The following is a 14,914-nucleotide window of genomic DNA, read 5'->3' on the forward strand; positions in this document are numbered from 1 at the left end:
AGTCTGTAAATAGTAAATAAGATATGTGAGTGAGGTGTGGCATTCACAAAGTCAAATACCATGTAAAAATGTCAACTCAAAACTTTGGAAAATAAACATTTAAGTAATACATTTAATGTATGTTTAAAGAAAGATCAGAATAAAGCATTTTGAAGTAAAATCACTTCATAATTTTTGAAATATACATTACTAATAATCTGATAAGGTGATTCTTGCATTTTTCCCAATGTAACACATTTTAAAATTAGTGCCGAAATGTATACCTTACACTCATGTAATAAAATATATTGAATTTGCTTGAGATATACATGCCTTTTAGGAAAAAACCTGAAAAGCACCTAAAATTAGAATAATATTTGTATGAAAATTTTCTATACTTCAAGAATGGCTAAAAAAGTTTGCCAAATCTGCAGCTTTAGAAACACACTTTTATTTTTTTACTTAGTGGATTTCCTTGGCTTTACCCAGAACTTTGTTAATCTAATTGAGCATACCTAACAAAACTTAATCTGGCAGAGTTTTTCCCCAATATCCATTCAGATAAAACAATTCTAGAAATGATAATGTGCACATTTATAACCTTTTCCAATAATGTTTGAGTTATGGACTACTAATTCCACTTGTAACATACAACATTTTTTTCAAGGGAATCTTGACATAATGGAAAGATGAAAGGAAAATACTTAGATTTAAGAGAGAAGGGAAGAAAAATATTTAGTAAGCCATTTTTACTTTATGAAGGAAACTACTATTTACAGACTATGGGCATGCATGTTTCAAAGTTGGAAGCTAGGTAGTTTGCCATTTTACATGAAAATATATTTCTTAAACATGGGTATAAAGCTAAAGCAGTAACTGTAATAAGCTTGATTTACTAGACACATGTAGACAATTCTCTTTAAATACAACACAGAGTTTTGCTACATTTTTCCACTCCCAAAATATCTTCCTACCCCTTGCAATAAAGGCCAGCCTTATGTGTTGAAACATGAGCATGTGAACAATATATTCATTGAATTTATGCAATTTTCTGTTTACTTTGAGGATGACAAACAGGCAAAAACATTAGTAAATGAGGCTGATATTTAATCTAGAAAACAGCTTTAGGAATCAGATAAGATACAAATTTTAATTACCACAGTGTGTGATCTACAGGTAATACATCAAAAGCACTTAAGTGTTTATACTAGTTCCAGCTGCTTACCCTAAAAACAGTTAACTACTAAATCTGTGAATCTTATATAAACCGACAAGTAATAAAGGAAATCAAATAGCCTCGGAACAAAAGTGTTAGGTCAGCAGTTTAAACTTGCAGACCCATTTTTGCCTTTATTAGACCAAATGATCACTAGTTACCCTTGCTTTCTTCCTCTCTTTTTCTGTAAGCTTTATTTAACAACTGGATTTCCTCCTGGTAGCCATCCTTCTCTTGATGCTGTCTTTTACTGTTCTGCCTATGTGCTTCAACAGTGTCCGGAATGGAGATGTTGATATCAGCGTTGGGATTACTCGTGGGTAAAAAGAGAGAGTATGAAGCTGTTTCCCCTAAATCACAAGAAACAAATCTGTTTTCTTTCCGTGAGTAGCGTAGGGATGGAGATCTGACCTGTGTAGAAGACTGGCTGATGTTGCTAATGATTGACACAGTGTCCAAGGCTTCCTCATTATCACAAATTTCAAGAACTTCCAAGTGTATTTTCACACTGGTGTCCGCAAATGTGGAGGGAGAATCTTCTGAGTTTGGTTCATGGCCAACACTTTTGGATCGATAGACTTCTATTTTCTTAGAGGCTGGGGTTATTTTTTGTCCTTCTGCACTTACCTCATAGGTAGAAAGAGAGAGGGTTTTCCCCGTAGGTGCTTGAAGAGACACAGTCCCCTGGAATGCACACAAGGGAATGGCAAGGGCACCACCAGAACGCTGGGGACAAAAACAAAATTGTTACTACTGAAAACTAGTTTCTGGAATTAGGACATTTAGAAATTTATTTTATTCATGAATATGATAGAGTTTTTTCTATTTCAGACCCATTTCCCTAGAAACCTTTATCGGGGATATTTAAATTCTACCATGAAAACACTATAGCTCAGTTTCTCCTAGGTCAAATATAATATCTAAATGAGGACAGTCAGGAACCTTTCTTTGAAGATAAAGGACATATTCCTGTAGCTTATGGCAAAATTTGTGTATTGTTGGGGGCAGCAGTCAGTGCTTCCAAAGGCAGCATATGGACATAAAATTGAATGCATATAGATAATCTGAAATTGCTTTTATATTTTTGTTACATTAAAAAGTTTGCATAGGTTGAAAGAAGTGCAGACTGTGTTATAAAAATGCTCTTTTTTTCCTGTTTAGTATGTCACAGAGAATGATAATTGTGAAACTGTGATTCAAATTAAGTATAAAGTATTATTCAGCTGTTAGGTTTGAGCATTCAGAAGAGGAACCAAATGTCCCCAGAACAGTGCTACACTGTGCTGACTTTTCCATGGAGAAATCACAGTCATTAAAGTAAATCTAATAATAGAGAACTCTCCCACATCTCTGCAAAAACTTTCTTGAAGGTTAGAAACTTCTATATTTTATTTAAAACTTTGTATGTTAAGATTTTTTAAAATCTGTACTTGCCACTGATCAGGGTTTAAGAAATTAAAGAAAACAGACTCTTACAATAGACTGTGTCTTATACTATTGATTCATATCTTCATACTTCCAGTTGACTTGTTTTCTTTTTTGATTACATGTGAGTCTCAGAAGGTACCAAACTTCTTGAGCAGTGCTCTCAAAGCTAGATCCCCAGACTAACATCATCAGCATTTTCTGGTAACTTGTAAGAAATGCAGATTTTTTTTGAGCCCTATCCAGACCTACTGAATTAGAAACTTTGGGGGTGGGTTCTAGCAGTCTATTTTAAACAAGTGATTCTGTTGTATTGTAAGGTTTGCAATCCCTAATTAAAGAAATGTTGTAGTCCAGAAAAAGAAGGGGAAGGAAGATGGTTAACACTTTTCATACATGCGCCGATAATCTAAGAAGCTGACTTACCAACTCGATTGCCTTAAATGTGTCTTTTTAGAGGAATTGGCATGAGGGTTCATGGTATTTTGCCAATTTCGGATGACCAACCTTTCTGTTTTCCTATAACTATGCCAGCTTTAGCACTGAAATTCTTGCATCTCAGGAAACTTCCCAGTTCCAGAAAAAGCAGGATAGCCGGTCACCCTATTTGCCTTGAGCATTTTGTATCTGGACCTAAGTGTGGGTTTAAGAAGCCCAGGACTACAATTTGGATTCTCTTCTACTAAGAGAAAATTTTAAGGTAGGATTTATCATAAGATTCATTTGGGTGCCTTCATGCCCAATTCTTTGAGTTTAGGGACAGTGAAAAATATAGTCTAGGGTGTACAAGACATGTTACTAGTCTTTTTTAGTTATTCTCTATGGAGAAATCTTGAATCCTCTTTATCCATAAAGGGTCCTAAGAACCTAAGTTTAGGGCCTTGTACCCTAAAGGGTTGAAAACTTTGAAAACTTACACTGTAAATTTCAGTTTACCCTTCTGCTGAGACAAAGAACTTCACCAACTTCATATGTGCAACTGAAGCAGAAAAGACAGGAGCAATACTTAGATTCATTACTGTACCAAAGCATTGTTTGAGTGGTAACAGCTTTTTGGCAAAGGGGAAATGGCCTTCATTTTTTTTTAATTTATGCTTTCATTAAACATTTGCTGAGTATTGCAGTAGTCCTTCCTATCAAAAGTTTGACTTTTCACAATTTCAGTTACCCATAATCAACTGCGATCTGAAGGCTGACGAGCTTCCTTCTGCCCTAAGATCAGAAGGTCAGTAGTAGCCTAACACTGTGTCATAGTGCTTATGTCATTCATCTCAGTTCATCTCATCATGTAAGTATTTTATCATCTCACATCATCACAAGAAGAAGGGAATGAATATAGTATAATATGTTTTGAGAGAGACATAACACATTCACAAACCTTATATACTGTTATAATTGTTCCATTTCATTATTAGTTATTTCTGTTCATCTCTTACTGTGCCTAATTTATGAATTAAACTTTATCATAGCTATGTTTGTATAGAAAAAACACATAGGATGTATTGGGTTTGGTACTAACAGTGGTTTCAGACATCCATTGGGAGTCTTGGAATGTATTCCCCATGCATAAGGAGTAAGTAGTATTTGTGCAAGATTCTGAACTTGCATTGGGTATACAGATAAATATGCTATTTATTCATTCAAAGACCCCACAGATATAGTTGGGTGACAAAAGCATGTAAGAAAGAAAAAAATATTAGTTCCAACTATTTTAGTAGAGATAGGAACCAAGCTCTATGGAGTCCAGGAATGACCACTTTTGGTAAAGAGATTTTATATATTCATATATTCATATTTTGGTAAAGAGATTTCATACAGGTTGGCATTTGAAATTGATCTTAAGAAAAGATTTGCAGTTTTAAAAGCTTTGCTTTGTGAATAATAAGTCATGAGTGGAAGAGCCAAATTAAAGACTTTCCGTCTTGAGAGAAAGTTTTATCAAAGGCAGAAATTTCAGTTTTTTAAAATAAAAATGGACTGAGTTATTACTTAGTCAAAAAATTTGTCATTTAATAATGTGAATTATAAAAATAACGTCCTTCATTCTGAGAGCTAGTAATATGAAAGCTGGACTTCCTTAAATCATACTTTACTGCAGGAAGAAAAAACAACCCCAACTCATTGCTTAAAAAATTATTTTCTCTTTGACTTGGTATACTGTGTAAACAAAGTCCTATGGAATATACTTAGTTTAAAAAAGAAAATTGGATGAGAAAACTGAGTTATCAGACAGTGTTCTCAGCAGTACTGGCATGTCTATTTTAAAAGAACCTTCACTAGAGCATCAGTAGTATGACCATATCTTTATCTGTACCAACTTGCATCACTGATGAAGAGTTAATATAAAAGCAAATGTGAATTTTTTTGCATCTGATTTTATACATCCACATAATGCAGATTTCAGTAGCTCTCATGCTAACTTAAATGAGCAAAAACCTTTACTGAGTTATCAAATGACATCTCATTAAAAGTGGCATTTGAGAATTGCATAGCACCAGAATTTAGCTAAGTGTGAAGTCTGTTATTCTGAAATAGTGCACAAAGTCTTGAGTTATCAAAATTAAACTGTGAGGGATACATGGGTGGCTTAGTCGGTTAAATGTCAGACTCAGTTTTGGCTCAGGTCATGATCTCATGGGTTGTGAGATTAAGCCGCAGAGCCCCATGTTGGGCTCCATGCTCTGCAGGGTGTGTGCTTAGAGTCCCTCCCTCTGCTCCTCCTCTACTTGCATGCACCTGGGTCTGGGCTCTCTCGCAAATAAATAAACCTTTTTTAAAAAATTACACTGCATAACATTCTTATTCAAAGGGATAGTCTCCATTTGACAGTCACAGAAGTAAAAACACAGAGACAGATTATAAAGAAGCAGATCTGATGCTGGCGAGGATGCGGAGAAAGAAAGAAAGAAAACCTACACTGTTGGTGGGAATGCAAGCTGGTGCAACCACTCTGTAGAACAGCATGGAGGTTCCTCAAAAAGTTGAAAATAGAGCTACCCTATGACCCAGCAATTGCACTACTGGGTATTTACCCTAAAGATACAAACAAACATATATATACACACACACACACACACACACACAGAGACAATGGAATACTATGCAGCCATCAGAATAAATGAAATCCTGCCATTTGCTACGACGTGGATGGAACTAGAGGGTATTATGCTTAGCGAAATAAGTCCATTGAAGAAAGACAACTATCATATGATCTCCCTGCTATGCAGAAGTGGTGATGCAATGTGGGGGGTTTGGAGGGTAGGAAAAGAATAAATGAAACAAGATGGGATTGGGAGTAAGACAAACCATAAGAGACTCAATCTCACAAAACAAACTGAGGGTTTGGGGGGCGGAGGGAGAAGGTGGTGAGGTTATGGATATTGGGGAGGGTATGTGCTATGGTGAGTGCTGTGAAGTATGTAAACCTGGTGATTCACAGACTTGTACTCCTGGGGCTAATAATACATTATATTTTTATAAAAAAATAAAAAATAAATTATTAAAAAAAAACAGGTCTGAGCATACATCTTTGCACTATTAATCCAAAATTGACATGTTAATTTCAGCAAAATGGTACTGTCACTTTAAGCCAATTTAGCAGTTTTAATGTTACTGGTTATGAAAATATTTAATGTATAAATTTTTTTTGATTTTAGATTTGTGTAAGAACTATAAATATAAGGAGTTTTACTAAATATTGTTTGTATATTTTAAAGCAAAAACATAAGAATTTGATTTGTCGGTAAGATTCGTAGATTTTTTTTTCTTTCAGAGAGACCTATTGTTTAATTTAAAGAAACACTCCTCCAGATGAGGGAAAATGAGAGCTTGAATGAAGGGAGAAGTAAAGGGATAAAGATTCAGGGAGATATCTAACAATTTGTGTAAAATGAACAGAATTTCCACCTCTTTTAGGAAGGATATGGAGGGCAGACTAAAATGAAGAGAGATGGGAAGCAAAACAGACTAACTGAATCTCTAGTATTAGGACTGGGTTAGCTGGTAGGGCTATAGCAACGGAATGAAGAAGTTGTCATATCTTGGGTTCACAGAATACACAAATACCAAGCTCATAAACAATTGCATTTCCATGTGACTCATACTACAATATATCTAGGCTGGAGAATTATAAGAATATGGAATAAGTGTACTTAGGAGTGAGGGTAAAGGAGTGAGGTGGAGTGAGGGAAAAGGAGATCTGGGCAGGGCTCAATTTTTATAGATGAAAAGAAATATTTGATATCAGTGCAGTTATTTAGCATTGTTCTAGAGGTCTTAGCTAGATAACAGTCAAGAAATAGTGAGCAGGAAAAATAAAATTATCATAATCTTCGGGGCACCTGGGTGGCTCAGTGGGTTAGATCTCTGCCTTCAGCTCGGGTCGTGATCTCAGGGTCCTGGGATGGAGCCCCAAATTGGGAATCTCTGCTCAGCAGGGAGCCTGCTTCCCCCCCTCCTCTGCCTGCCTCTCTGCCTATTTGTGATCCCTGTCAAATAAAAAAAATCACAATTTTCATGTGAAAATATTGTACGCTTTGAAATTCTAGAGAAGGGATTCTAGAAAAGAACTAATTTGGGAGTTTTGTAAGGTAGCTAATTTGTAGGTAAGTGTTAAAACAATAGCAGTTACCAATTAAAAAATATATTTTAAAAATATCCCATTCAAAATAGTAACAAAATTATAGAAATGTGTGAGAATATATGAAAAAACCCCACTATAATTAGATATCCTGAATAAATAGGAGACAAAAGAAATAATATTTCCACATGGAAAAATTCTACTGTGAATATGGGAATTTATTTTATTGTATTGATTTAATACAATTTAAATAAAAAACTTAATAGAATACCAATGAAATTTTACTTTAGAACATGAAAAGTTCCTCCTAAGATTTATCTGCAGATTTATAACCAAGAGTAAATGTATAACCAAGAAATTTTGGAAGTAGACTAATAAGGTAGATTTACAAACATGATATGAAGCTACAGTAATTAATACAGATTGTTAATTGCAAGATATAATAAGTTAAGCAGTCAAGAAACAAAATATAGTCTATCACAAAGTCTTTCACAAAGATGGCATTTCAAAATAAGAAAGGAATCAAATGGCTTTCCATTACAAAATTCAACTGGATTCCTTTTCATGTTATAAGCAAAAATAATTTCTTGAGTCTTAATAATTCTTTTAAAATGCTGTGTGGAGGAGACCTTTACAAATCTGGAATGAAAAGCAGAAGTGACAAAAGAGGGACAGATTTGATTGCAGAAAAACTGAAAATATCTATATAAAAATGTATGCTGAAAGCAAAGATAAAAAACAAATGGCATCCCAGGAGAAAATATTTGCAGCATACATAGGACAAAGTTTAATAGTTACATAGAGAGTTTCTCCAAATTAGAAAGATAAACATCCCAGGAGAAAAAAAGAAGTGGGCAAAGCAATTAAAGGAAGAACTACAAGTGGAGAATAAACATAAAAAAATGTACTCGATTTCACCAATAATCAAAAAAATATAAGTAGAAACAATGGGTCATTTTTAGCATCTCAGATTACTCTCCACAAAAAAAAAAAAAAAAGAAAAGAAAAAGAAAAAAGTGAGAGAGAGAAATGAATAAAATGATAGATGCCATCTTTAGAGTACATCTTGATTGTATTTGATTATAAAATAAAACTACATATACTTACCAGCCATCCTATTTCTGTGAGTCAGTTCTACCACCAAATATCAACACACATATTATTTGTTTATTTCAGTCCCCAAATAGAAATAACCTAAATGTACTCGAAAACTTTCTTGAAAGAATGAAGTAAAGCTATAAATTCTGCCTGGGTAAAATAATTTCAATACATTTTGAGTGATAATAGCAAGTTGCAAAACACTATGTAAAGTATGATCCAATTTTCTTGTAGAAAAACATCTACCATAAATGACTCAGCAAATTATACATGTGTAGGAATAAAAGATACATAGACACACAGCACAGTATGTATTATAGGCACAGAAAAGATTTGAAAGGCTACATTCCAAACAATTATTTCCACTGAAAGTAGATGGAGGGAGAACTTCATCTTTAATGGTTTATATATCTAAATTTTTTGATGATGTTGATGATTTTGCTTATGGAAGTGTATTAGGTAATAGAGAAGGCAGAGAGTGCAAAATATTACTAGAAGGGCATCCAGGGTGTGGGGTAGGGTACTAAGTGTGTGTTGCCTATGATGATTGCTCAGAGTTCAATTTGGTAGTCAGTTTGGAGTTTGTGCTGCATTTGGGGTTTGTGCTGTTTTTAGGTTAGAAGTGAGGAGACAAGGTGTGTGCAGGGTACTGTCTCAAAATTTTGCCCTGATAGTTTGATTGTTTAGAATAAGAGTCCCAATTGGGATACAGTTTATTTTCTGTTTGAATTTTTTAAAGAGTAGCAAACTGCACTTTTGACAAGAAAAATAAATATTTTAAATTTTCAGAAAGGCAAAGGATCATCTTGTCCTAAGCAGACAAAATAAAGTGACAAGGGTCAGTAATGAGTTACTAATTTTGCTCCTCACTAATTTTGCTGCAAAAAATATTATAAACATTTGGGTCCAGCAATCTGTCAATGTAAACATTAAGTTCCAATAAAGAATTCTACTTCAGAAAAAAATACTATATAATTTGAGTAACAAACCACAATATAGTCCACAGATTTGAAAGCCATTCAAACAGTTGAAAAATCATTTCAAAATGAGACTAGAAGTAAAAGGCACTAAATCTTAAATGAAAATTAATATTAATTGTGAGGAGATAAAACAAAAAAACCCTGTTATTTTTTATTTAATTTGTCATCTTTGTACTGAGTTGACTAGCGTGTCCCCTCCAAAACTTATTAAGTCCACCTGTATCTTGTGACTATGATGTTATTTGGAAATAGTGTCTTTTCACACATAAACTAAAATGAGGTCAAGTGGATATGGGTGGGCCCTAACCCAGTGACCAGTGTCCTTTTTTTTCTTTTCTTAAATTTTATTTATTTATTTGACAGAGAGAGAAATATCATGAGTAGCGGGGGGTGGGGGGGCAGGCCTTCTGCTGAGCAGAAGCCCGATGTGGGGCTCTATTCCAGGACCCTGAGATCATGACCTGAGCTGAAGGCAGAGGCTTAATCCACTGAGCCACCCAGGCGCCCCAACCAGTGTCCTTTTAAGAAAAGAGAAATTTGGACACAAACTCACATAGAGGGAAGATAGCTATGTGAAGGAGGAGACAGCACTTAAGAGTTACTCTATTGTAAACCAAGAAAGAATCGCCCACTAACACCTTGACTTTGAACTTCTGGCCTCCAGAAATATGAGACATAGATTTCTGTTGTTTAAACTATCTTGTTTGCAGTAATTTGTTACAGCAGCCCTAGGAAATTAATAGAGTTTTGTGCAAACACATAATGAAACATTTACAATGTTCTGCAACTGCCAGTTTTCTTCTGGAGACCAGAACTGCATGGCATTTTTGTCTAGTCCACATAGAATGTAATCTCCTCCAGGGAAAGGAACATTTCCTTGTGGGTCTTTATTTTCTCTACCATCTATACCAGTGCCTGACACATGATGGGCCCTCAAAAAATACTTGTTGAATGAATAAATATGTGCATGAATGAATGAATCTGCAACATTGACCTTGTAGATTTTTTTAGATTCCGTATTTTAACTTCCTAAAGCAGAAAAAATAAGATCATCTTTCAAAAGTATTGCTGTTTAAAATTTATTTTTTTATATTTTAACAGCCCTATATAATAAATGATAATTGCAAATACATCAGAAGAAGGTGATATTAGAACATATCCTTTTTATAAAAATAAAATAGAATATTATGGGACCCAATTGTGTGTGAACATTTACTTCATGATAAAAAAATGATAAGATTCAGAGAGCATAAAACTAGTCATTTCATAGTCTCTGCTTTCTTCCCATTTAAAAGTCTATGAATTAGCATATGCTGTCAGGAATAATGATAATCCATTATTGCTATACTCCTGAGCGTAGGTGGCTGGGAGCTTTTTTATTTGGAAATGAAAAGCAGTCTCTAAACCTCACAAATGCTTCAGAAGGAGAGAGCATGCCCTGTAAATACATTAGCACAAATAATCCGCTCTGATAATTGATTCAGACTTACTGACCTTGGGCATATTGAACTTTTTATTTCCTCACTATAAGCCTCTAGGTGAATTCAGGGTGAAATTATAATATAAAAGAGTTGCTCCAAATTTCTCTCCTAACAAGGTAAGGTATTGTGTTATCTGAATCACTCAACTTAAGAAAGACATATTATAACACATAAAATCATAGCACTTACCAGACAGAGTTCTGATTTCTCATTTTATAAAGGGAGAATTGACACCCAGAGAGGTGAAGCCACTTCCCACGGTTATGCAAGTAAGAATAGTAGGACAGGTATCTTCATGCCCAGTTAAGTGCTCTTTTCCAATGTACCATTTTGTCACTTTAAAATAAATCTGCATTAGTCAAGAGTAGATCAAAGGTTTTTTTGCCCTGGAAGCCAGAATTCTATCACTAACTCATGAATAATCTAAGTGACTGACAATTTTAATCTAAATTAAAATCATATAGATGATCTTTAGGTTATTTAGGTGACTTTTAGGCTTCTTAAAGTACAGACATCGAGAAATTAAGTCAAACAGACCATCTAAGATGGTTAGGGGGAAAGAGATAAAGACACTAAAAATAAACAAACAAAAATAGCAGGGAGAATGAGAACTTTATGAGAAAAACAATAAACTGGTTTTAATAATATTTTTGGAATATTACTTAAAACTATGACTGCAATATTTTCATATATTCAATATCTAAAATACTCCTTGTGTCATCTTGCCACCTTTATTTAAATGTTTAGTACACTAGAATAAGGAGGACACATGAATTACTCAATTAGAAGAGAATAAGGGCAAGAAAATGAGGGCCTTTATAAAGGGCACCATGCATCATAGAAAGTGCTAGGTGTTTTAACACATATCCCATTTAATCCTCACAGATCTTCAAACTGTAAATTTAGCTTTTTTTAATTGATGAAAAGTTTCACAACTGAGTAACAAATTTAAGATTGATATTCATCATAAATAATTACTGATTCTGCTAAACACAAGCCATATGTCAGACTTCTTACTAAGCACTGTATATATATTTTCTTACTTGATTTTCATATCAACCTTATAAAATAGAGACAGTTGGGGCACCTGGGTGGCTCAGTGGGTTAAGCCTCTGCTCAGCAGGGAGCCTGCTCCCTTCCCGCCCCCCACCTGCCTTTCTGCCTACTTGTGATCTCTCGCTCTCTGTCAAATAAATAAATAAAATCTTAAAAAGAAAATAAAACAAAGGGGCTCCTGGGTGGCTCAGTCATTAAGTGTCTGCCTTCGGCTCAGGTCATGATCCCAGGGTCCTGGGATCAAGCCCTGCATCGGGCTCTCTGTTCAGTGGGGAGCCTGCTTCCCCTCTCTGACTCCCCCTACTTGTGTTCTCTCTTTCACTGTCTCTCTCTCTGTCAAATAAATAAATAATCTTAAAAAAAAACTCTAAAAAAATTTAAAAAAATAAAATAGAGACAGTCATTATTCCAATTTTATAGATAACATAATTGAGTCATGAGGATTTAAGTAGGTAATGCAATAGTTCAATCCAAATCCAGGATTATCTGTCTCAAATGCCCTGCTCTTAGCCATTCTCCTACTTCAAGGCATAATGTTTGTGATAAAATATGAATAATCATTCTCCTAATTCAGCTAGAACCCACTATGTCCTGTGGAAACAAAGGAGAAGTGGGATCAATTATTTATACTAGGAAGTGAAAGGAGTATGTATGTATGTGAGTATGTATGTATGTATGTATGTATTTTTAAATATTATTTATTTATTTGACAGAGAGAGACACAGTGAGAGAAGGAACATAAGCAGAGGGAGTAGGAGAAGGAGAAGCAGGCTTCCCATTGGGCAGGGAGCCTGATGCAGAGCTTGATCCCAGGACCCTGGGACCATGACCTGAGCCAAAGGCAGACACAGACGACACAGACCAACTGAGTCACCCAGGCGCCCCTGAAAGGAATATTTAAAGAAGATACTTGAGAAAATAGTTTCTAAATAGGGTTTTAGAAGATGATTTCAGTAGGCAGAAAGTAAGGAAAATGTATTCCAGGATGAGGGAATAGTAAGAGCAAAGGCAAATGGAATTTGGAGGGAATGACATAATACAAGTAAATGAGACTAGAAATAGAGGTTGGGCCGAGGGCCAAGAACCCTGTACACCAGTATAATGAGTTTTGATTATATTCCATGGGCAAGAGGTAAATGTGGTTTTTGTCTTTACATTTATGGAAAGGAAAGAAATTAAGATATATGGAAGTCCTCTCTGTGTAGGCAGTACACTTGGCACTTTACATGTGAAATCTAATTTAATACAATAATCTATAAGGGAGGTAAAATTATTTCCCTTTTATAGTAAGCAAATTGAGGTCTGGAAAGCTTAACCAACTTGCTTAGGTTATAAAAAAGTTAAGTTTTGAACTGTGATTTATTTTTTTTTAAAAGATTTTATTTATTTATCAGAGAGAGGGGGGGGGAGAGAGCAAGCACAGGCAGAGGCAGAGGGAGAAGCAGGCTCCCTGCTGAGCAAGGAGCCTGATGTGGGACTCGATCCCAGGACGCAGGGATCATGACCTGAGCCGAAGGCAGCTGCTTAACCAACTGAGCCACCCAGGCGTCCCTTGAACTGTGATTTAAACTCAGCTCAGATTCTACATGCTTTCTACTATCCCATTTAAAGTCTAAGAAGATAATGGGGAGCCCTGTGAAAGATGGATTGGAGGAAGCGGACCATGGTGTCAGCGAGACCCGTTAGCAGGGTTTTACAATCATTGTGTGCAAAAGGAAAGGGAATCTGAGTTTCAGTACTGATAGTAGAAATGGCAAATGTGGGATGGACCCTGAGGTAGTTGCAGAGGCAAAATTTGAGAGTGGGGAGGGTCATGGTAAAATATTGCTGTTGAATCACAGACACCTGCCATAGAACTCAGTTCAGTCACTATTGCTATAATCCTTACCTCTAAGTCTCGGTTTCTCATTTCTAAAATATAAAGAATAAGTGAGTTAATAGATGTAAAATGATTAGCTGAGTGTTTCACACAAGTGCTTCATAAGTATTAGCTGTTAGGTATGATTAGGAGGTGAGTAATAGAGAGAAATCCATGATGTCTTTGAGATTTCCAGTGTTAGTATCTAGTATCAGTAATTGACATAAAGAGCTTAGGAGAATGTACATAATGTAATTCTACTTTTGCAGTCTTCATCTCCTAATCAGGCAACATATTCCTCTGCAGTATTTTACCCTAATGGCCTAAATATGCTAAGTAAAAGCTAGAGATTAGCAGAAGGGGTTAAAAACATGACAGCTAGGGGCACCTGGGTGGCTCAGTGGGGTAAGCTTCTGCCTTCGGCTCAGGACATGATCTCAGGGTCCTGGGATCGAGCCCCACATCTGCCTCTCTGCTCAGTGGGGGAGCCTGCTTCCCCCTCTCTCTCCATCTACCTTTCTGCCTTCTTGTGATCTCTCTCTCTCTCTCCCTGTCAAATAAATAAATAAAATCTTAAAAAAACCCAAACATGACAACTACATACTGTCTATAAGAAATTCACTCCAAATATAATGCTATAGGCAGGCTGAAAGTTGAAAGATGAAAAAAGATATAGCATGCAAATATCAATCAAAGGGAAGCAGAACTGGCATATTATTATCAGATAAAATAGACTTCCAAGCAAAGAATATTACAAGAGACAGAGAGGATTATTTTAGTAATAGATCAGTCTACCAAGAAGAAGGTGTGTATACACCAAACAATAAAGTTGCAAAATCCATAAAGCAAACTGATAAAACTGAAAGGAGAGATAGTCAAGTTCAAAATTACAGCTAGGGAACAAATTCAGCAAGGATATAGAAAAATACCATCAACTAACATGATCTAATCAACATTTATAGAAAATTTTATAGAAAGAAATGCTTTTATTTGTAGAAAACTATACAGCAAGAACAGAATACAGATTATTTCCATGGAACATATACCACGATGGATCATATCTGGGACATAAAATAAATCTCAATAAATTTAAAACAATGAAAATTATACAGAATGTATCCTCTAGCCACAGTGGATTCAAGGTAGAAATAAATAATAGAGAGATAACAGGAAAGTCACCAAGCCCGGAAAGTAAAGACGCTTTTAAATAATCCATGAGTCAGAAAGAAAGTCTTTAAGGAA

General features: G+C 35.3%; 1 protein-coding gene across 1 annotated transcript in view; it reads right to left on the minus strand.

Moving 5' to 3' along the window:
- Positions 1-277: 277 nt before the first annotated feature.
- Positions 278-14,914, minus strand: part of GPR149 (G protein-coupled receptor 149) — a 62,067-nt gene continuing 47,430 nt past the window's right edge. The window contains exon 4 of the mRNA XM_004755593.3: positions 278-1,921. Within this exon, the coding sequence (XP_004755650.1) occupies positions 1,349-1,921 (573 nt within the window). The 3' untranslated portion in view covers positions 278-1,348. The remainder of the gene's footprint in view (positions 1,922-14,914) is intronic.

The sequence above is a fragment of the Mustela putorius genome, unplaced genomic scaffold, assembly GCF_011764305.1.
Source record: "Mustela putorius furo isolate JIRA1106 unplaced genomic scaffold, ASM1176430v1.1 tig00003834_pilon_pilon_pilon, whole genome shotgun sequence".
Classification (NCBI taxonomy): Eukaryota; Metazoa; Chordata; class Mammalia; order Carnivora; family Mustelidae; genus Mustela; species Mustela putorius.